This window comes from Lonchura striata, chromosome 8 (assembly GCF_046129695.1).
Source record: "Lonchura striata isolate bLonStr1 chromosome 8, bLonStr1.mat, whole genome shotgun sequence".
In the NCBI taxonomy this organism is placed as follows: Eukaryota; Metazoa; Chordata; class Aves; order Passeriformes; family Estrildidae; genus Lonchura; species Lonchura striata.
The window spans coordinates 24,202,142-24,222,352 of NC_134610.1; the positions used below are offsets into that span (position 1 = coordinate 24,202,142).

The window sequence follows — 20,211 nt, forward strand, 5'->3', positions numbered from 1 at the left end:
AAGCCATTATGTTGAAGAAATGCTGTCCTAGGCCCTTGCCAAAAAAAAATCAGATTTTAAGATTCCAGTACTATAAATACACCTGTGAGGAGGCTTAGCCAAAGTCCAAGCCCCAGCGCTGTTGTGGAGGGCACGGGACCTTTGCTGACCCTCTGGCTCACCACTTGGAACACCCATGGCTCAGGACACGCCCCATGTTAGCTCATGCAAATTCTGTACTGTGTTTAACATGCCCTGCTGAGAAAATTATTTGATTATTCTGAGGGTCAACAAGAAAGATTGAAATGTGGTTTGCTCTTTTTTTAAAAGAAATTCAAAAAGACTGTCTAAAAACATGCACAGAAATGTGTACTTTCAGGGTCAAATTAAATACAAATACATTTTGTTTGTCCTTTTTGCTACTGTTCTTCTGGTTTTAGTTCAATACAAACCATTCAGAAAATTAGAGTTTGTTTACGAAAATGATTTGTGATAAGAGGAAATTTATCTTAGTAAGGCTGTATATGGGTAAAGTAGTGGGTGGGCTAGAGTGGTTTAGGAAAAACCAGTTTTTTCCTTATCAAGTCAGTTTTTTATTTTATAGGGGAAATTTTCAAAGAAACTATTTGAAAGGTTTTAACTATAAAGCTAGATAATGAAAGAATATTGATTGAGTACCATTAACCTTTTTCTTCCAAAGGCAAATTTGCCTTTAAGCATGAAGTACGTCATGTGCCTGGCTGCGAACACCAGTTTTAGAATTCCAGAGAACACAGGTCAATTTTGCTGCTTACGCTTACTAATTCAGCACCTTTTCATGAAAATGTTGTAAAAGACCTTTTTCAAAAGCTTATTTCTCCCAGGCTCCGCGGCTGCAGGTGAGCTCGCTGGGCGTGCAGGGCTCCTGCAGCAGCGTCTGGGATGTGAAGCCTGACCCCACGCAGGACGGCAGTGCCCCGCTCCCCACGCAGGCTGCCCACCAGCATTATGCCCCAGTGGGTGACCCAGCCAGGGCTGCTGTCAGGCTGCCGTCTCCTCCACAAGCAGGAGACAGTGCTTAAGAAATGGCACTCGGCTCCCGCAATGAAAACGGCCTTTTGTCGGCACCTCCTTCCCACGTATGGGGACTCGTTCGTCTTTTGCTGGGTTTGCAAGTTGGTTCTGGTGGCTTAAGTACATCCTGGAGGAGATGATAAAGGCTTCAAACGCACCTAAGATTTTTAACTTCTGGTATCCCTGCAGCCCCCAGCCTGTGCCCGAGCAGAGGCTGATCGAACTTCACATCCCTGGAAGCGAGGCAGAAGGCTGTGTGCACCCAGTACACATCCTGTATCTTTCCCTTGTGCCTTCTCTCCCCTCCTCACTCCCGTTCCTCGAGGATAAACCCCTGCAAAGTCCCTCCTGGCTGCTCTGTGTATTTTTTGGGTTGGAAACATCCTTTACGGGCCCAGGCCACGGGCGGCCCTTCCGAGCGAGCCCAGGCCGGTCAGGGGCCGCGAGGGGCCGGCGCCGGCGGGCGCGGCCCCGCATCCCTGCCCGGCACCCCCGGCGCGGGGCGGCCCGGCCCCGGCGGAGGCCCCGCTCTGCCGCCGGCCCCGCCGCCGTCACGTGGGCGCCGAGTTTTCTCATCCCGCAGCGGTATGAGGAAGTCAGAGCCGCCGCCGCCGCCCGCAGCCGGGCCGGGCGCAGCCTCCGCCGCCGCCTCGCCGCGCCGCGACATGTGAGTACCGCGGGCAGCCCGAGCGCTGCCCGCCCGCCGGCCCCGCACCGCGGCGGGCCGGGGCGGACACCTGCGGGGCCGGGGCGGCGGCGACCGGGTCTGGGGGCGGGCCGGGGGTGAGCGCGGGGAGGGGCGGCCCCGCCGCAGCCCCGCGGCGCCCGGACGGCGGGCAGCGGCACGGACGGCACGTCTCCGCTCGCCCGGCAGGCTGGCTCTCTCCGGCACCCCCCTCCCGGCTTGAAGCGCCCGCGGCGCCGCCGCCCCGATGGAGCAGCCCCCGGCGGCGGAGGAGTGGCAAGGGGCGACCCAGAAGAGGAAGGCCTGGGCCAAGAGCCGCGACTCCTGGCAAGCGTCGGAAGCGGAGGATTTCTCGGCAGCGGCGCTGGCCCGCGGCGAGGAGGAGGAGGAGGAGGAGGAGGAGGAAGAAGAGGAGGAGGAAGAGGAGGAGGAGGATGTCGGCGGCGGCGCGCTGCCGCTGGCCGCAGGAGCAGGTCAGTGCCGGGGGCAGCAGCCCGCGGGCCACCGGGACCCCCGCGGGGCGGCCTCGCTGTTACTGACTGTCGGCTTCTCTCCTGCTCTGCCCCTAAGGCTGCCACGGCGTTCCCAACGAGAAGATCGCGATATGGCTGAAGGACTGCAGGTGGGTGCTCCCGCCGGCGGGCGGCGGCGCGGAGGGCGGCCCGGAGCGGAGCGGGCACCGGCGCTGGCGCGGCGCTTCCCCGGCCGGGCTGCGCCGGCAGCAGCGCCGCGAGCCCCGCGGCCCCCGGGGAGCCGCGTCCGGCACCGCTCCGCTCCTCGGCGGCTCATTAATGAGCCTGACGGCTCCCAGCCGCCGGGGGAGGAACCCGGCGGAGCGTCAGGAAGGCAGCGCTGCTTTGGAAGCTGCAGTGGTTCTCACCGAGGGGCTCCAGCTTAAAGCTTCCACTGTTCCCTTGACTGGTTTTTGGTGCAGATTTCAAGGAACTGTGCTTCCGCGGCATGGCCTCTCTGCTTACAGGCCTTCAGGAGTGATGCCACAGTTTAGACTAACTTGATTTATCTGAGTCTCTTAATGTCTTCTATCCTTAACTTGAAGCATGGTATATGTATTCTGCGTTTCTATCACTGTTGCAAAATAATCTTTGGTGTTTACAACAGGTATAGATGGAATTACTTTTTCTTTATCCTCAGTCATGTAAATGTACAAATGCTACATCAGTAGCAGCTGCTTTTTTCTCTTTTTTCTCCATTCAGTCCTAACAGCCCTTTGAAGGCAGACTTGATGGGGGGGAGCTAACAATTAGCTTTCCAGTAGCTGACAATGACATTTCAAGACCGCTATTTGATATTTCTGGTTTCTTTCTCCTTTTAAGAACAGATACGTTAAGGCAAGAATTTACCACTGAGATTAGTTGTGCCTTTATGATCTCTTGGTCCGGCAAGCAGGTGACTGATCTTACTCTGTAACTGAAGTGTGGGTTGTCTTATAGCTACAGGATCCTCCATATAGTTTTCTTCATCTCTTTACAGACTGTGCCTTGGATAGGGTATTGGCAGCTACAGGCTTGAATTTGTGCTGAAATATAATATTTCGACCTGACAGACCATTCTTCTAAAATGCTAGAAAGGGAGAAGATTTTTCTGACATTACCTCATATCTGGTATCCTGTTGGTCTACTAAACAGTTTTCTTAAAATCAGTATTACAAATTCGATGCTTTCTTAGAAGTATTTTTTAAGTGGGGAGGGAAAAAAATGTAAGAACTGGAGGGGAAAGAGGCCATTGGGGGTGATATTCTTCCGAATGCTGCACTGCCACTAGGCTGCAGGATTTCTGTCTAGATCCTTCCCTGGCCCTGTAGTCCTTAACACTTCCATATAGAATTTAAAGAACAGCACAAAGCTGCAAACTGACAATATGAGCATCTAATAGGTGGCCAAAAATCTTGAGTAGTAACACAAAGCTTGCAGTTTCATACCCCTGCTTTGATAACTATCTGTTGTTAAAACTGGCACCACACATTTCTGTGGAATGTTTGCATCTCTGGCAGTTGATTCCCAAAATATGGGAATCTTGTTTTACAAATAACAAATGAAGCACAAGTTAACTCTTTTGCTAATACAGAAACAAAAATTTAGGTAATTCATGTCTGTGAAACCTGTTGCTCTCCTTCCACAGTAGCCTATTAAAGTAGAGCTATTTACTGTTGTAAGTCTTTTCAGAGGAATCTTGTGCTCTCCTCAGAAGGACTTTTAAAAACAGATTTCCTAAACAATGCTGTTGAGACAGGAGTTAGCCTCTGCTCTGTGGCGTGCAGGGTACCAGTGTGCGCGGTTCATGCCCGGAAGATGCAATCCCAGCTGCCTGTAAAAGGCTGCACAGTTCCTTGTGTTTTAAACTGCAGAATAGTTTAATTTTTTATGCCTAATGTACATGCAAACAGTTGCTAGCATGTACAGTAAAGTGATGATTCAATTTACAGTGTTATAAGTGATTGTACATACAGAATCCTTGGTTACGATGTACATAGGAAAAGAGGACAGCATTAACAGAGGATGGAATAGCCCTGCAGATACTACAATGTTTTGTTTAAAAATAACAATTGTGAAATTTACAATTTGTGAGTCGTTCCCGCTGAAATTTCTTACTTGTTTAATAACACTGATTTTGCTGTCAAGCTTTGATTGCTAAAAAGTGTAGGCATACACAAACAGCTTCTATTTCTGGTTCATGGCGCAACCTTATTCTTAAAAGTTAAGAGTATTCTTAACTTGTATTCTAACATGTTACCATGTAGCTATTGCTACAAATGAAGATTCAGTTATTGAATACAATATTTTCTCTGTTACATGTTTTCTAAAAGTAGTCCTTCACATTTTCTGAGTTTCTGTGTGTGTTTCTGAAATCAGAAGAAAATTGGCACTTTTAAAATCTTATTTTCTGGTTCAAGTTGGCAGCAGCACAAAAAAACCTTAATATCAACCCACTGCATAAATAGATCTACTTATAAGTTGAATTCCTTTGTTTGTTTCTAAAGGCATTAATAGTGTTCTAATATGGACAAAAAGAATTACTAGCTGTCCTTTGATATTTATGTTAGTGGTTTGGGGCTTTTATTACTTGGCATCTCTGTTTCACATCTGCTTTAGAGGAGAGGAAGATTCCTAATTTCCCATGTTATTTACCTTGATAGATACACATTTTGTTGTTTTGGGCTTCTTGTAAAGAAATAAATAGCAGCAAACCATAAAAGCAAAAAAGCAAGTATTTATCATACTGTGATAAGAATTATGGAGGCATAAAACATGTCAGATGTTACTCAAAGTATCTGGTTCATTCACGTTTTGGGAATTGAATGACTTTGAAAAAGACCTTTTTCTCTCTCCCCAGTACTTTGAAAAGGCATTCTGAAGTAATGAGAAAGCTCATAAAAGTACAAGTGCTTGCATTATAGTGATAGATAAAAATAGGGTTTTTTGTCAACTATTACAATGACGTGTACTGTTTTGATTGAATATAATTTAAACTCTGCCAGTAATACAGGGGATGTGGGAGGTATCTAGGAGCCATCTCCTGTAGATATGCAGGAAGTGAGTTCTTGAAATGCCTCAGAAAAAAGAGATTTTTTACTTCAAGTTTAAAATAAACATGGCTTCTGCCCAGATAAAGGTTTTAAAAGCTGAGGTTTAAACACTTCCACAGCACAGTGCAAACCCCTTTTCTTGTTCTGAGAGACCACCCGACCACAACTGGTGGCTGAACAAACAGAGCTCTGGGATGAGAGGAAGCCTTGAGGCTGTGTGAGGCAGGGACACCCCATCCTGAGGGCACAGCAAGGGGAAGGGTCCCCCAGCCCTAACATTCCCCAGTGCACAGGGCTGCTTTGAGACAGAGCCTTGCTGGTGGAAAACAGCCTGGTGCAGAAAGGCAGAGCTATCTGTGCTGTTGTCCACAAGGATTTTTGTGCGGTACTTCTCTGTTGTTTAAACTCATGTTTTGTCTAGTCCTTTAGAGCAAGTTTTTCAAAGGCAGGGGGTGTATGGCAGCTGTGTGCACCCGTGCAGGTAGGGCAGCAAGGGGTGGTTGACAAGGATGCTGTTCTGGTAGCTGCTAATGTGCTGTTATGGTGACAGACTTAATTTCGAAAGGAAAATGCCAGCTTTGATGGATGCTTTTACTGCTTTCTGCCAGCCGCTGCATGCAGCACTGACCTTGGCTGTCAAAGTCAATGCCAGCAAGTTTCTACATCAAAAACATAGAGCCATGGGAGCAGCCACCAGGGAAGGAGAGGGAGAAGGTTGGGAGTGCACCCGTCAGATCCAGGGAGTAAACGTTCAGCATAGTTATTATCTGAGAGCACAGGCTTCTTGTAGACTGACAGGTTTAGACAATATAGCCTAAGTTTTTTAGACTCTGACTGGACAGACATGCAGAAATGCAGGAGATGTGAGCCTTGGCAGTGTGTCCTGTCACCTGGAATGTGCTTCTGCATCTGAATGCTCTGGCTGTTTGCCTTGGAGTCCCACCACGGTGGGGCTTGGCTTTGCCTTGCTTTGCAGAAGGCGTGTTGAAGTGAGCCTGCTCCGTATCAGCTGGCTGCATCTGGAGAGAGTGAGCTCTGTTTAGAGGGGAAAGAAAAATAAGGTTGTGAAGTGCAAGGTCTGTTAGAAAGCAGATGCAAATTTTCCTTGCTTAATTTGGCCATGGCACCAAAATAAATACTGTATCAGAGCACTGTTTCTTTCAGGTCTTCAGGCAGGTTTATGTGTTTGTCTAATTAAAAATCCAAATGAAACATACATAATATAAGTGCATAAATCATCTGCTTTTCCCTTCTTTATGAGTATTATATTTCTGCATTTGTTTTGAGCTTTGAAAGTTAATGCTGTGCTACTTAGAAGTGACAAGACACTGGTTAAACATGTCTGAGAGACAAGATGTGGAAACATCTAGTTAGTGTCAACAAATACGGTGTGAACCCAGAATGGGATTGGACCTGTAATTTGTGAGGCTTCTGCTGCTCCTTTCAAGCACCGTGAGGTTCAGCAAATCCCCTGCCCTTCAGGCAACAGCTTTTGGAGGGATCATCCAAAAAAGAACTAGTGTGAACAGCTTGTAAAGAATCAGAACCGGCAAGTGACAGCTAACATAGCTGTCAAGACTTTTTTATCTTGGTTCTTCCTGATCAACAAATATAACTGTTCACCCCTCTCTCCAAGAAGTTTTAAATGTGTAGAAAAATGGCAGTTTTTACTGCCTAAATGAGCTTGAATTAATCCATTCAAAAAATCATGCTTGCTATTTCTGGGTGTTTTGCTGAGAAGTCCCTGATTTTCCTCAGCAGGGGCTGCTGCCCCTGAAGGTGTTCGAACTTTGCAGTTATTACGTTTTGTTGTTTTTCTCTGCAAGGTGTATTTATTTAGAGGGCTGGGGATTGTTTAGGAAGTTATTGCCAGTCGTCAGATGTTTGTGCTTTCTGGGGGCGGAGGGAGGGAAGGAGGGAGGGAGGGACAACTCTGCTATCACAAGCTTGTTACATGCTGTAAGGAAGGACATGAAGCAGCAAGTTTTTTAAGTAGTGTTAATCTCTTCTATGGTTTCAGAACGCCTCTGGGAGCCTCCCTGGATGAGCAAAGCAATCCTCTATTGAAGGGTAAGGAAAGACTTTACCTACTGAAATCTCTTTTGCTGGAAACTGTGTTTTCAAGGACATTCATGTGAGACCTGGTAGCAAACCAAAACTGCGTCAGTGTTGCAAAGTTATTCTCAAAGCAGAGCAATTGTGTCTGAGAAACTGGAGAAGGGGGAAAAGAACTGGAATAATAATGGAGGTCTTAATAAGCTCTAAAAAACTCCCAGATGTGTGAAACAGGGAGATGATTTTGTCTCCAAACTGGAGAGCGTTAGGCAGTCTCTGCCTCTAATAACTGTGGTTGCCACACCTGAAAATTTTACTATCCGAGCAGGTCTGAATAGTAAAGTTCAAAGTACAGTAGGAATGTGCAGGTAGTGACAGGGTGAAGAAGAATTACTTTCTGTGCCTGGAGTCTTCACTTCAGCTCCTAATCTGGTACAGGAAGGTGAGAGGAGAATGCCCCAGCTGGACTCAGACTCTGGATTCTCCTGGTAAGATGTCTGGAGGATAGATAACGCAGCAGCCGAAGGCACAGATGTGCTGAGTGGTACCTCCAGATTCCCACTTGAAGTTAATTTGCTCACACGTTGACTTGGAGGTGTTTCTGAGTGCAAAACCAAAGCAGTGTTGTAGTTGTTCCCTTTCAAAATCATTTTGCTGTGTTCTGAAATGTAACTTTTTGCTTCTTAGTGCATTTTAACTGCATGAGTAATCCAGGGATTGTAAATAAAGTCTAGTTATTTCTTGTATCAAATGAAATGTCTTACGAATATCTTTAGATAAGCAGCTGGAAGGAAAACATTGGAGCATTGTAGTTGTTGAACTGCTAACTGTATGTTTTCAGGCATGGTGGTGAGAAATGGAGGAAGTTTTGAAGATGACTTATCCCTGGGAGCTGAAGGTGGGTGTGGCAGATTATGACTCTTTTTCTAGCCAAAAAAATTATACCCAGTCATCCGATTTTTATTTTGAAGGACAGCATTGGCTAGAAAATCAGGATGAAGCACACAAAAAATGCAGGAAGATTTGCTTTTTGAAGTTATTTAGATTATGGCTAGAGTTAGACACTCTGGGTCTCTGAACCCAAAGGTCAGAGGCAGCCCTGAATTTGCTTCTGCCCTCTCATTTTAATGCCCATGATGACAGGGACAGCCTGGAGCACTTACCAAGGCTGTGAGAAAATGATTTCTCCTACTTGTTCTTCTTGTCCATGGGTTACTCTTGGCAGCCAGGCATGCCCCACTTTTACTGAATCCCTTGGGAGTGGCATGTGTGAGCTTTTGAAAGGAGGAATGAAATTCTGTCAGCCAAGAGGCAAATCTGTTAAGTGCTTTTAAAAGTGAAAAGCACCAAAGCTGAGTAAGTATTTTGATCAACCACAATATAGACTCTTCTGTTGCTATCTGCTTGCCTTTTCTTTCTCTTCCCCTTTTTAAGGGGAAGGAGAGGTGGCTGTTCCCCATGGACTTTGTAAAAAAGAATTCTAGCCTTGATTTTGATCATGGATCAGAGGTGTCTGTAAAGCAGCCAGTAAAAGCACTGTGGATTCTGTTCTAACAGCAGTATCTTGTAAAATAGCAGAAAAAGTCTCATAAACCAGGTCCTGGAGTTATCTGTAGGACAGGGGTCATAAGACATTATTTGCTTTCAGTGTTAAAAAAAAAGGTAAAACTCCCTGTTTAGCTTTTATTGTTTTTGAATCACAGCTTTTGCTAAGTGTAGTAGAAAGCCCTTCTCCTGGTCTTGCCAGAGTGTCAGAGTAGTGGGATAAGGCCTGGAGGAAGGAAATATCTTTAATTTTTAAAGATTAAGACTTCTAGGGAGAAGAGTTTATCTGGTAATGAACTTGATCTGCTAATGATGAAAAAGCAATAAATGACTCTCCTATTGTAGTAGATGAAATAGGATTAAATTTTCCTATTGACAGTCTTTTCCACTTGTTAGATTGCCTGCAGTACAAAGATTTCATAGGAAAAATGTCTGTGTAATGATAATCCAAGGGTCTGAGCGTATGACCAAGAACACAAGAATTAGTGGATTTCAGTACATCATGTCACTTTTTTCAGTTTTTCTCCTTACAGTTTCCAAGGACTTCTGGTTTGTATGGGTCTTTTGCATGATTTAGCTTGTCCAGATGAAAAGAATTGCTGGTCGATTTTTCTGGCTAACGATGCAGATGTTTCTGCTGGGCTTTGCTTCCCATCCTGGAACAAGGGGACAACAGAGCTGCTTGGAGCAGGGCTGCGTGCCCTGCCAGACAGACAGCCCCTTTGAGGCTGGGATGAATGGCCTGCCCTTGTGCAGCCAGGACTGCCCGAGGCCAGATGCAAGCCAGAGCCCTGTGTGAATGGTACAGAGGGCATTGGGCAGGGACCTGTAACCCCAGCCCACTGCTGAGCTGGTAAAACCCATGGTTCAGCTGTTCAGCTTAGTCACTGAGTAATCCTTACAGATAGGCTTACCTTCATATTATTACAGGCAGGAATGTTGAAGAAATGTGGGATCTGTGTTTTGCATACATTTCTTTGTGATGCCTCTGAAACTAAGAGGGAGGTTGAGAAGTACCCTCCTGGCACAGCGGGTCAAGATGCAGGCTTCTCCTAGCAGTGTGTGACATCACTCTTTTCATAGCTGATTCTGAGGGCTGCTATAACAGACATGTGCTCCTTGCCTGTCTCCTGGGGCAAGTTGTTAATGTTGAGTTGCTTCTTTGGGGAGTCCATATTTTAAGTCTGAAGTTCAGTTCTGAAAGAATAATGCTGCCTGGAACATTCCCATGTGATCCAGCTATGGAAAGTGCTGACTTCCCTGTCAGCCTGGTGGCCAGGTGTTTGATACCTGGGAGACAGTCTCCCTCCTGAGGCTATCACCTCTGAGCCCTATCAACTGTGCCTCCTGTCCTATCAATGTCTGCTGGCCCCATCAGCACCAAGGGGTCACTGAGCTCTGGTCTATGTATTGCACAGCTCAGGCAGCCACTTTGCTGATGAAAAGATGAACAAATAGTCTTAGCACCTGGCCATAGGGCCAGCTGCCTTTCTTACATTCTTTACTTTCCCAACTGGAGCAATCTTTGTATGCCTGCTTGTCCTCCTCCCCTTCCCACCCAAGAACAGCCCTGCAGCTGGTAATCTTGTCTTCAGTTGCAAAGCAATAAATGGTTTATATAACAATTACCAGCTTATCACAATTTAAATTTCAAGTAATAAGATTCATGACAGTATGTAAACGTTTGTCTATGTGAGACTTAATTTTAAAGAGAGCTTTAATAAGCCAGATAACTTTTATATCAGCCGTATACTAGAAACCCTTGACAATCACATTTATATGGAAGAAGTAAAATCTGTTTTATGCAGGACTGTTGGTAAATGTGCTCACTGTCTGCTTCTTCATACTGATTGTGAGAAGTGTAGTTCTGAAGAGGTCTGGTTATAACTTCTTATTCTTTCTCTGCAGCTAATCATCTACGGAGTGATACCCAAGCAGAAACATGGTAAGCATCGTTTTTTTGTGTTTATTTACTTCAGAGGAATATTTATACTGAAGGGCAGGGGAGAAAAATGGGTAGTGGAAGTCATGGGGGCTTCCACAGAGCTAAAGCTCTTCTGCTCATATCTGTTTAACATGAGAATGAACGAAGTGATCCAGATAACACAGAGTCATTAGGAAGAGCAAAAATAAAATTTAAGATTTTGTATTCTTTCAGCAGACCTGACATAGATTTTGGAGTAGCAGGAGGAAAACAGAGAAATGACAAATCTTAGCTATGTAGCATGATTAACCTTCTTTGCCTCACTGATTGCTCACTGTTTCAGAAATTTCAAGGGAAAATTAGTTTTGTCTGTCACAGCAGATGTCTTTTGGGAACATGGAAAAAAGACTTTGAGATAGGAGAGATCGTTAAAGCTTCTAAATAAAATGTGCTGAAACTAAAACCCCACTGAGACTTCAGTGAATGCTGCACAGCCGCTGTGGAAAGCATCCTCTCTATTCCTCCTGAGTTGGGCTCCATAAATAAATATACACTCTTAGGTGACTCCTCTGCCACCTTTGGTTTCTTGGCGGCTGTTTAGGGAGGGAACAATTTGTTCCTCAGAGACATTAACAGGAAAATTATGTTTGAACCCAGGATACCACCTAATGCTCAGGCAGTTTATATAGTTTGGGATTGGGAAGGAGACTGGCCAGCAGTGTGGACTGGAGCTTCATTTCCCCGTGCCCAGAGCCTCTTCAGCTCCCCTGGCCAGGTCCAGGCAGGTGGCACTGGGGTGAGCAGGGTACCCGAGCCATGGAGAGGGTGGCCGTGCATGGGGAGGTCCTGCTGCAGGAGGCAGCGGCCCAGGGGAGGCAGGAAAAGGCAGGGCAAAGACAGCTCACCCGAGGCTGGGCTTCCTTACTGGAGGAGGGTGGGAACAGGGAGGGTGGGGCAGCAAGGGCAGATCAGAGGTTGTTTTCTCAGCTCGCATTTGCGTTCCAAGTCATACCATCTATGTACATTTTTACTGAGGTGGCCCAGGCTTTGCTTTCATTTCTGTATTTCAATAAATGACATGGATAATATAAACCAGATAACAGTGAAGGGGAAAAGAGAAATTGGACAGTGCTGGCGGGTTAGCTCTCCAGTGAGACAGAGAATCAAGTCCCTGAACAAAAGAGGTTTATCGCAGGGGTCCTCTCTGTTTGTGCTGACAGCGATGGTGTACTGGCAAAGGACAGGAGGCTGCAGTTCCATCAGAAGGGGAGAAGTATGAACTCTACCGGCTCGGGAAAAAGCAGCACGACTGTTTCAAGGTAAAACTATGCTTAAAAGGTCTGTTTCTCAGTTAAATGAATTTGGCTTCTTTTATATGCATTGCTGCATTTAGTAGCTGAGAAGGGAATTTTAATTTGGTTGCTTGGAAAACTTCTGTTTGTCTTTTGTTGTGGTTTTCAGTAAATGCTAACAAATGGACCTAAACATTAAAAGTACCTGAACTTTTAATGGCATTTTAAAATCTGAGCTCTGCAGAATAGGACTGATTTTAGAAATTTTGGGATTGGATGTGTGATGTGTCTGGGCTAATGGCTCTCATGATGGGAATGAAAACTTTAGATGCAGAGATTTCCACAGTTATTTCCAAAACTAGTCTAAGCTCTAGGAGTCAAAAGTTCAATAAACCAAAGTGAATTAGCAGTTTGATAGAAGGGACTGGATCTTACATGTAGATGGTTAACATCTTTCATTTCTGTAGTGTTTCTGAATTACTGGAACTTTATGAGGAAGATCCTGAAGAAGTGCTCTACAACCTTGGGTTTGGAAGAGATGAACCAGATATTGCTTCAAAAATTCCAGCGAGATTTTTTAATTCATCATCATTTGCCAGAGGGATAGATATCAAAGTGTTTTTGAATGCCCAAATACAGCGCATGGAAGTGGAAAATCCAAGTTTTGCTTTAACAAGTAAGTATGTTTTTGAAGTACAGTTTGTTTATGAGTTTATTAACTATGTAAACCACCCCAAAAGAGGTGTGTATCTAATATTCTGGTAAAACTCTGTTACAGCCTAAAGGCAACATTCCATTCAGAATTCATAATAAAACTGTTGCTTGGTCTTAAATAGGCAAGAGGTAACCACCAGGGTGGTACTCATTGGGATGAGTGTAAGGGTTTGTAGTGGGGGAGGAAAATAAAAGGCATCCTGTAAGGTATGCTGCCTTCTGGTTTGTATCATGCTCATCTTTTCTTCTGTTGCAGATTTAGAGCACTGAAAAAAATAGCAATATCCCTCTGTTTCTGGTGTTCTTTAGTCCCTGGGTGGGATTTTTTTCCTGGGTGGCAGCGACCTATTTTTGTCATTGCTGAAATCTGGGGCAGTATTTCTATGGACTTGGACAAGAGCTTTGTTGGATCAGTAATAAGCGCTGCTTAAATGAGGGCATAGCTATCCTTTTCTAGTTGTAGCTGGAGAGAGCAATATGAGTAACATTTCCTTTCTAGCATTTTGTAAATAAACTTGCATTCACACACATATGCCAGTGGTTTAAGTCAGGAGAACTTTACATGCAGTTCTTGCATATTTAGTAAAGATTCTTTTTTTCCATAGTAAGTTATCACTTTCATGTTACAGGCCTAGGAAGTGTTCATTCAGCCTTAGAGGCCCCGGATAAAAGTAGGAGGAGGTTTGTGGGGTTGGGCAGAGATTATGATCAAAATTCCCTCTTCAGATATGCCTTGTGTTTCGTTCCTGTGCAGGTCGTTTTCGTCAGATTGAAGTGCTTACTACTGTGGCCAATGCTTTTTCTTCTTTGTATTCTCAAGTCTCTGGGACTCCTTTGCAGAAAATTGGTAGTATGAATTCAGTGTCTTCCAGCAAAGAGGCGTCCAGCCCTCCCCCTCTGAATCGCAGCAACACAGCCAGTCGGTTAATGAAGACCTTGTCAAAACTCAATCAGCAAGCTGATGGCAGCAGCTCTGCAAGTCCTTCGCCTGTTGAGAAAGGGAAAAGTCCAGCTGAAGTAGGGAGTGAAGAAAATGATGTTAAAAATGAATCTAAATTGCCAAAACATCCTAAAAAGAAAGATTGTCCCTCGTTTTTGGCCACTGTAAAGGAGGAGATAGCCGGCAGTCAGACAAAGGCTGCAAACGCAGAGGGACCTGCGCACCTCCCTGCTGCACAGGAGGGTTCTGTGCCCCCAGCAGATGGACAGGATGGCAGGCTGGCTGGTGCCCAGGATAGACCGTGCGAAGAACCCGGTCTTTTGGACTCGCCAGGGCTCAGCAGCAGTTCCAGTACCTCCGACAGCAGTGTCCTGACACAGAGACTGTCCACAGCATCGCCAGGTAGAGACCCCTGCGCCCCCCTCGCAAACCCGTCCATAACGAACCTCATGCTGCAGCAGAAGGACTCCTTTGAGATGGAAGAGGTGGGTAAAGACACTTGCCTTACTTTGTGCATACAGTTTACATAGCTCCCTGTCTGCCAGCACAGGAATGTTCCCTCCTGTGCAGTTGACAGTGTTTTCTCCAGGAATACTTGAAATTCTCTGTGTTGTGCTTTCTCAGCAGTTGCAGGCTGCTCTAATTGATCCTCTTAATGAAGTAACTTGGTGCTGCTGCTGCTGTTGTTCCTAAGTCAGTGGGAAAGTTCTCATTTTTTTTTAAATCAAATTCAGAAAGAATTGCTATCACTGGCATAACTCCTGGGAAGTTTTCCCTGTGTAAGTAAATCTAGGTTAGGGTTTGTATGCAACAAAACCTTGGGTGTTAAGTTTTCACTTTACTTAAATTGTTAACTAGAAATCATAACTTTTGTTGCCTAGAAGAAAATTCAGTGTAATAATTGATGTTGATTAAAGATAAATTTGTGAATAAAGCCAGAGTTTTGTTGCAGTGAATCAGGGGAGGGGCTTTCATGTAGGGTGAGGTGCTCATCTTGTGCAACTTTCGGTTTTGATAAGGATCTACTCGAGTTGATTTATTTGTTCTCTGGAAATTAACACACCGAAGGCCACTGTGACATGACTTTTGGCAATGACTTAATTACAAAGTCCGTGCTAGATGTCTTTTAACATCTTCATATATGCAGATATCCATTTTCATAATGATAATTATTCCAAAGGAATTTTAATTCCCAGATTCCCATAAGCGATTCGTTTACTAGGGTAGTAAACATCTAGCCCACAGATTCAAGAATGCAATTTTTGTGTAGAGTTGCAGGTCAAAGTGTAAGAACTGTCTCAATATTCTTAAATGAGTAGATGCTTTTGTGGGCACATTTCAATGTGACTATTAAAAGTTAAAAGTTCAGCAGTTAAGTTTTTTATCTATGTGAAATAGATACATAAAATGAGGGATATTATGATTTCATTGGTGAAATGAAGAAAGCAAGTGAATAGAAAAGCCAGAATTTTACAGTGGATGATGAAGTGATGGTTTAGAAGATACTGTGTCTGGTGTCATGACAATTCATGACAAGCTCTTCTGGATCAACTAATGTTGTAGCTGAAGGCAGTCATTAAGCAAAAAAAGGTAATCAAGCCTCTTGTGGGTTCCTAGCACTGGTTTATTCCAGTGTGTCCTACTCACATGTTGTGTGGCCATCTACTGAACCAGAACAAAGGACTAGTCCACTTAAGAGGGGAAAAAGAAACTCAGTGTGTTTTGATTTATTTCTTTTTCCTGGCTTAGTTTTCAGCCAGATAATTTTCTTGGTACAGCTTGTTGTGTAGCTACAAAAATGTTTGCATTGGCACAACTGGATGGGACTGAGCAGCAATGCATTTTGCTGTATATTTCAGAGGAGAAATCTATTTTTTGTACCCTTGGGCAAAACTGAAACAATGAATGTATTTTATATAATTTATATACATGTGTGCATTCAGAGTAAGTTGGCTGTAAAGACTCGTTGAATTCTGTGCAAGTGCGATGTGTTTGCGAAGTTTCGGTTGCACACTTTGTGCAGTGATGCCAGGCATAAACACAGCTGTTTTGGCAAGACAGCATATGATGCGTGATGGAATTGTGGTGAATTTTTTGTTTATACAATATAGTATGTACTTATCAACTGCCTACAGATCCCTGGGAGGGAGGGATTCAGTTTTGCTGAAGACATTTTAGAACAATTCCTGGCAGTGTGATTTTATTTTTGTGAGTCTCTAAGCAGGGCGCAATGAACAATGAACTGTATTAGAAACAGTGACAGTAACTCCTCCCCCGTTTTCCTAGCTTGGCTTGGAGTGCATTCTTATGCATAAGAAAGATGACAGATATATCAAGGAAGTTCTTTCCAAGGCTTACGAATGCCTTGGAGGTTTGTGTGCCCTTCGGAAGTCTGTGGCTGTGAAGATAGCTAGTGTGGGAGTGAGTCAGGACAGGATTTCCCCCAAACACCCACTCCTGAGGTGGCCAATGACAGTCCTGAAGGTCACTTACCAGCATGAATATTGGCTGGAGGGATGGGGAAGGAGCTTCTGTGTGCTCGAGGAGCTGCACTGTGCTGTGGACACGGTTGGAATGCTGTCTCCCATGCAAGGACAAGAGGTGGATGGTATTTAAATGAGAAGAAGCTTAGCTTTTGGAAGGTTGCAAATTTAGCCATCAGAAGCTGGGAGGTTTGAGAGAATCAAGACACATTTCCTGGAAGGCCAGTTTTATTAAAGCGTCTGTAAGATTACTTGCTGTTCCTTGTTAAGAGAAACACAAACTAAATTTTTCCTAATCTTAAATGGTGAGCACCTTCTATGCTCCCCTGCACTTGGATGAAATAAGGATTTACCCCTTTGGTACAGCCTTCAACTCCTAAAAGAACAGAAGCCACTTGGTTTATCATGCAGAAGTAATGCTGCTCACTTACTAATAAAAAAAGTTTAGGCAAAGGTAAAAAGTTAGGTAAAAAGTTTAGGCAAAGTACTCCTCAAAACCTTTGTAACTAAGAAAATGAACCCTTGTGGCTGCTATACACATGGGATCAATGCAAATATAACCTCTTCTTTAGCCAAATACTAATTTTGGCTTATCAGTATCTTGATTTTTACATTTTTAAGTTGATAAAAAATTGAGATAAATTCATTGCATGGTAATTTGGAAAGTGGGCTGGGCTGGCAGCCCATTAGAGGGGGATAGTTGGATGGGGAGGTTGTGCATATAGACTTGCGTGTGATCCATTAGGAATTTTTTGGGATCACATACAAAAAGAATATTTTCTAAGTTTTGAACCAAACAAAGGCCTCCCTGTTGAGATTTTAGACATATTCTTTTTATTGTTTGAATATTTGCCTGAGAACTGTTTTCTTGATAAGACTGTCTCACAAAGCAATTGAGTGAAAGGATTCATTTTTATGTAGTTTTAAAATACCCAGTTGAAATGTGCATGGATCTGAATACATTATCTTGCTTTTCTGTACTGGAAGACATAAGACTTATTTTTACGAGTAGTGGCTTGGTGAAGTCTGGAGTCGGGTCTGGGTCCTTCTGCTGGAGGACTGGTGACTTGTAGGAGATAGTTGGTAGGGCAGCAGATGACAATCCATGTGTGCTGACCTCTCGATACACTTCTCTAAATGTATTGTTCTTTGTATTCAAATGAAGGGCCAAGAGTTCTGACTGGAAAAAGACAGTAGTGTAAAGGTGGTCAGAGGTGTTGTCACACAGTAATTTTAGTGTTTTGTCAGAGAGGAACTGAGAGCTCTGTGCTGGATGTGATTTCCAGGTCTTTTGCGTGCAGTGGGTAACCAGAGGGAGGTCTGTGCTCTGCGTGGGAGCTGCTGCCCAGGGATCACTGCTCTTCTCCCAGAGCATTGCTGAATGCCTGGGGAAAGTCTGTTCAAGGAGATCACAATTTGTTCCTTCAGCCAGTACAGGCTGTTCAATTGGAGGAAAAAGCCACCAGAACCTCCTCCTGCATGGGTAGTGTTTATAGCTTAGGCATTCTTAAGCACAGGAATATATTCAGTTGGCCTGACAAAATATTTGTCTCCTCTTCCTGATAGATCCAGAGTACAGAGGGGGATCTACCTCACGTTTCAGCTGCACATCAGCTAGCAGTGACCAAGTCAAGGAAAGGTGAGTAGACTGCAACTTCTGTGAGGATAGCAGACTGTTGGGTGTCCTTTCATCTCTGAAAGGCTGATTCATATATTTTAAGCTTCTAAAGGTTTTTTTTTTCTCTCTAGAAATAAAAAAGATCTGGGTTCCTTTTTTAGCTAAATCACAAAGCATTACTACAAAGTGGCAACCAAATTACAGGCAAGACAACGGCCCTATAACCTCACTGTCTGTTTTCACTTTTGTATAATTGATGATAGTTCAGATGGCCCGAAATGTTGATTCAGATTGTGTGGGATTTTTTTTTCCTTAGTAGATCCTGTAATTTAAGATGCCAATTTAAACTGAAATTACATTGTTTTAAACCTAAATTGCATGATACATGCAGCTTTTTCCTATGCACTACTGCTCTGTCTGCAGGCTGCCTGCACAGAAAACTAGTGTCTCTACACCCACGTGGAAACTGTAGTCCCTCACATGGAGAACACTGTTCACTGGCTGTTGTGGTTCATTTTGTTTGTGCTTTCATCTCAAATTTTTACTTGTGTGTTTTATGGCTTGGGAGGGGGATAAAGCTGATTTTTAAGTTTATTTTGTGATTTTTACTTTGCCCATTGTGAACAAGTGAAGTCCATTCTCTAGCTGATACATTTAATTAAAGAGGAACTAGGGCTTGTTGTACTTAGGGAGGTGCTTAGATGTATGCAATTTCTTGGTGAAACATGAATAGCATCTGTAGATACTTAAGAGAGGCAGAAAAACCTGTCTAAAGAAACAGAAATCATCTTATTTGAATTTGCACAAATGAATTGGCACTCATGTGAACTGTCAGCTGAATTGCATTAACATGGTTGAGCATGCCCTGGGCTAAGTGTTGGAGGGCCATGCCTGGTTATTGGTGATAACTTGTGCTACTTGTTCATCAGTGTTCTGCACTACCTGTTCTGCACAGCCTGGTGCTCACTAAGCTTCCTCTGCTACAAACTTAGGCCACTAAGGATTGCCAGAAAGGGATTCTCTAACTGTTCCCACTACTTCCTCCTTACACGCTTCCTCCTTCCTCCACCTGCTTTACATGACTGCAGAAAAGAGGGTAAGCCTCCTGTTTGCCTGACCTCTCCAGCTTCAGGGAGAGTTTTTCAGAGAAAACTAAGTTAAGGAGCCAGGAGCTGCAGTCAGGGAGGAGGAAAAAAAAAATTTTTTCATGTTTTCTGCTCTCAGTAGTGATTTTGTCCTCTTCTTCCACCACACAGCAAAGAAAAGTGAGATGGTTCTGTGTGTACTTGCTGAAAGGTACCAACAGTTGCAATGGGACTTCAGTCTGACAGAAGCAGGCCAAGCTGGGTCGTGTTTCCCATGCACTGTGTCCACCTATTTCTGAATACACTTTGCACAGATTAGTGGTGATACTTTATTATCAGGCAGGCATTGCCTAGAGTTTTCTGTGACTTATCTGACAAGGGTATCAATGCCTGCACATTTGCTAAAAGTTAGTCTGAGACCAGCATTTTATTTCACCTGGAAGATGCAAGGACTTTGTTCTGTGTGGATTTCAGTCAAGTTGCCAAAAGGGAGAACATTTGATGGAGAACTTTCCAAAATGTAAAAAGAACTGTAGCCAACTTTTGTTTTTGCAAGTGGTCCAACACGAGAAAACATAGAGGCCTGCTTTCTCAGAGAGTGGATGTTCACCAAGTTAGAAGGCATCCAAAGTTAGTGGTCACTTTTAAAAATGTTGGCCATTGTGTCTGAATGTGACATGCCACTCTCACTAGCAATTTCATGAGGTAGGATTGGCATGAAATTCAACCCCAGGTTCTCTGTTGCAATGTGATTTCAGTTGACACTCCTTATACAAACCCACCTTTTTCAGTGGCTTTGTCTCTATAGTACATAAGCACACATAAACTAAAGATTTGTTCCAGATGAATTGTGGTGGTATTCTTTGTCAGTTAGTAGGGTTGGTGTTCTTTGGTACAGATTATTATAAACCTTGCAGTGTAATTTTACGTCTATACTGAGGGCTGTGTATGCTTTCTCTGAAATTTACAACAGCTTGCAAGGCATGTTAAGAGGGCCTTTAATAAGAAGTGAAGTATTCAAATTAAAAAAAAAATCCCTTTCCTACTGAAATAGTCTGGTTGACTGTTGACTTATGGTTAACAACACAGTCTACTGTTGCTTAGACTCACAATTAAAGCATATTTCTTATCTCAGTTGTTTTAGGAACATAAGAATGAAAAGCTGCAGCTAGTTTACAAACATACAGCACTGCTAAATGTCCACTATAAAAAAGTGTACTGCAAAGTTATCTGGTGGAAAGGTTTGTTAGTGCACAACCAAAATTCTTACTGACATAAGAATACATAGAGCATA

At 43.9% G+C, this 20,211-nt stretch overlaps 1 protein-coding gene across 3 annotated transcripts in view; it reads left to right on the forward strand.

Moving 5' to 3' along the window:
- Positions 1 to 1,651: 1,651 nt before the first annotated feature.
- ITPRID2 (ITPR interacting domain containing 2) overlaps positions 1,652 to 20,211 on the forward strand; it is a 39,808-nt gene continuing 21,248 nt past the window's right edge. For 2 of the 3 annotated variants that reach the window (XM_077785107.1, XM_021531308.2), the window contains exons 1-9: positions 1,852 to 2,190; positions 2,288 to 2,339; positions 7,282 to 7,331; positions 8,158 to 8,214; positions 10,770 to 10,806; positions 12,006 to 12,104; positions 12,545 to 12,753; positions 13,546 to 14,216; positions 17,781 to 17,853. In XM_077785107.1, coding sequence (XP_077641233.1) covers positions 1,965 to 2,190; positions 2,288 to 2,339; positions 7,282 to 7,331; positions 8,158 to 8,214; positions 10,770 to 10,806; positions 12,006 to 12,104; positions 12,545 to 12,753; positions 13,546 to 14,216; positions 17,781 to 17,853 — 1,474 coding nt within the window. In that variant the 5' untranslated portion in view covers positions 1,852 to 1,964. Of the gene's footprint in view, positions 1,700 to 1,851; positions 2,191 to 2,287; positions 2,340 to 7,281; positions 7,332 to 8,157; positions 8,215 to 10,769; positions 10,807 to 12,005; positions 12,105 to 12,544; positions 12,754 to 13,545; positions 14,217 to 17,780; positions 17,854 to 20,211 lie in introns of those variants that run through there. The other variant, XM_021531307.2, reaches the window with a different exon arrangement.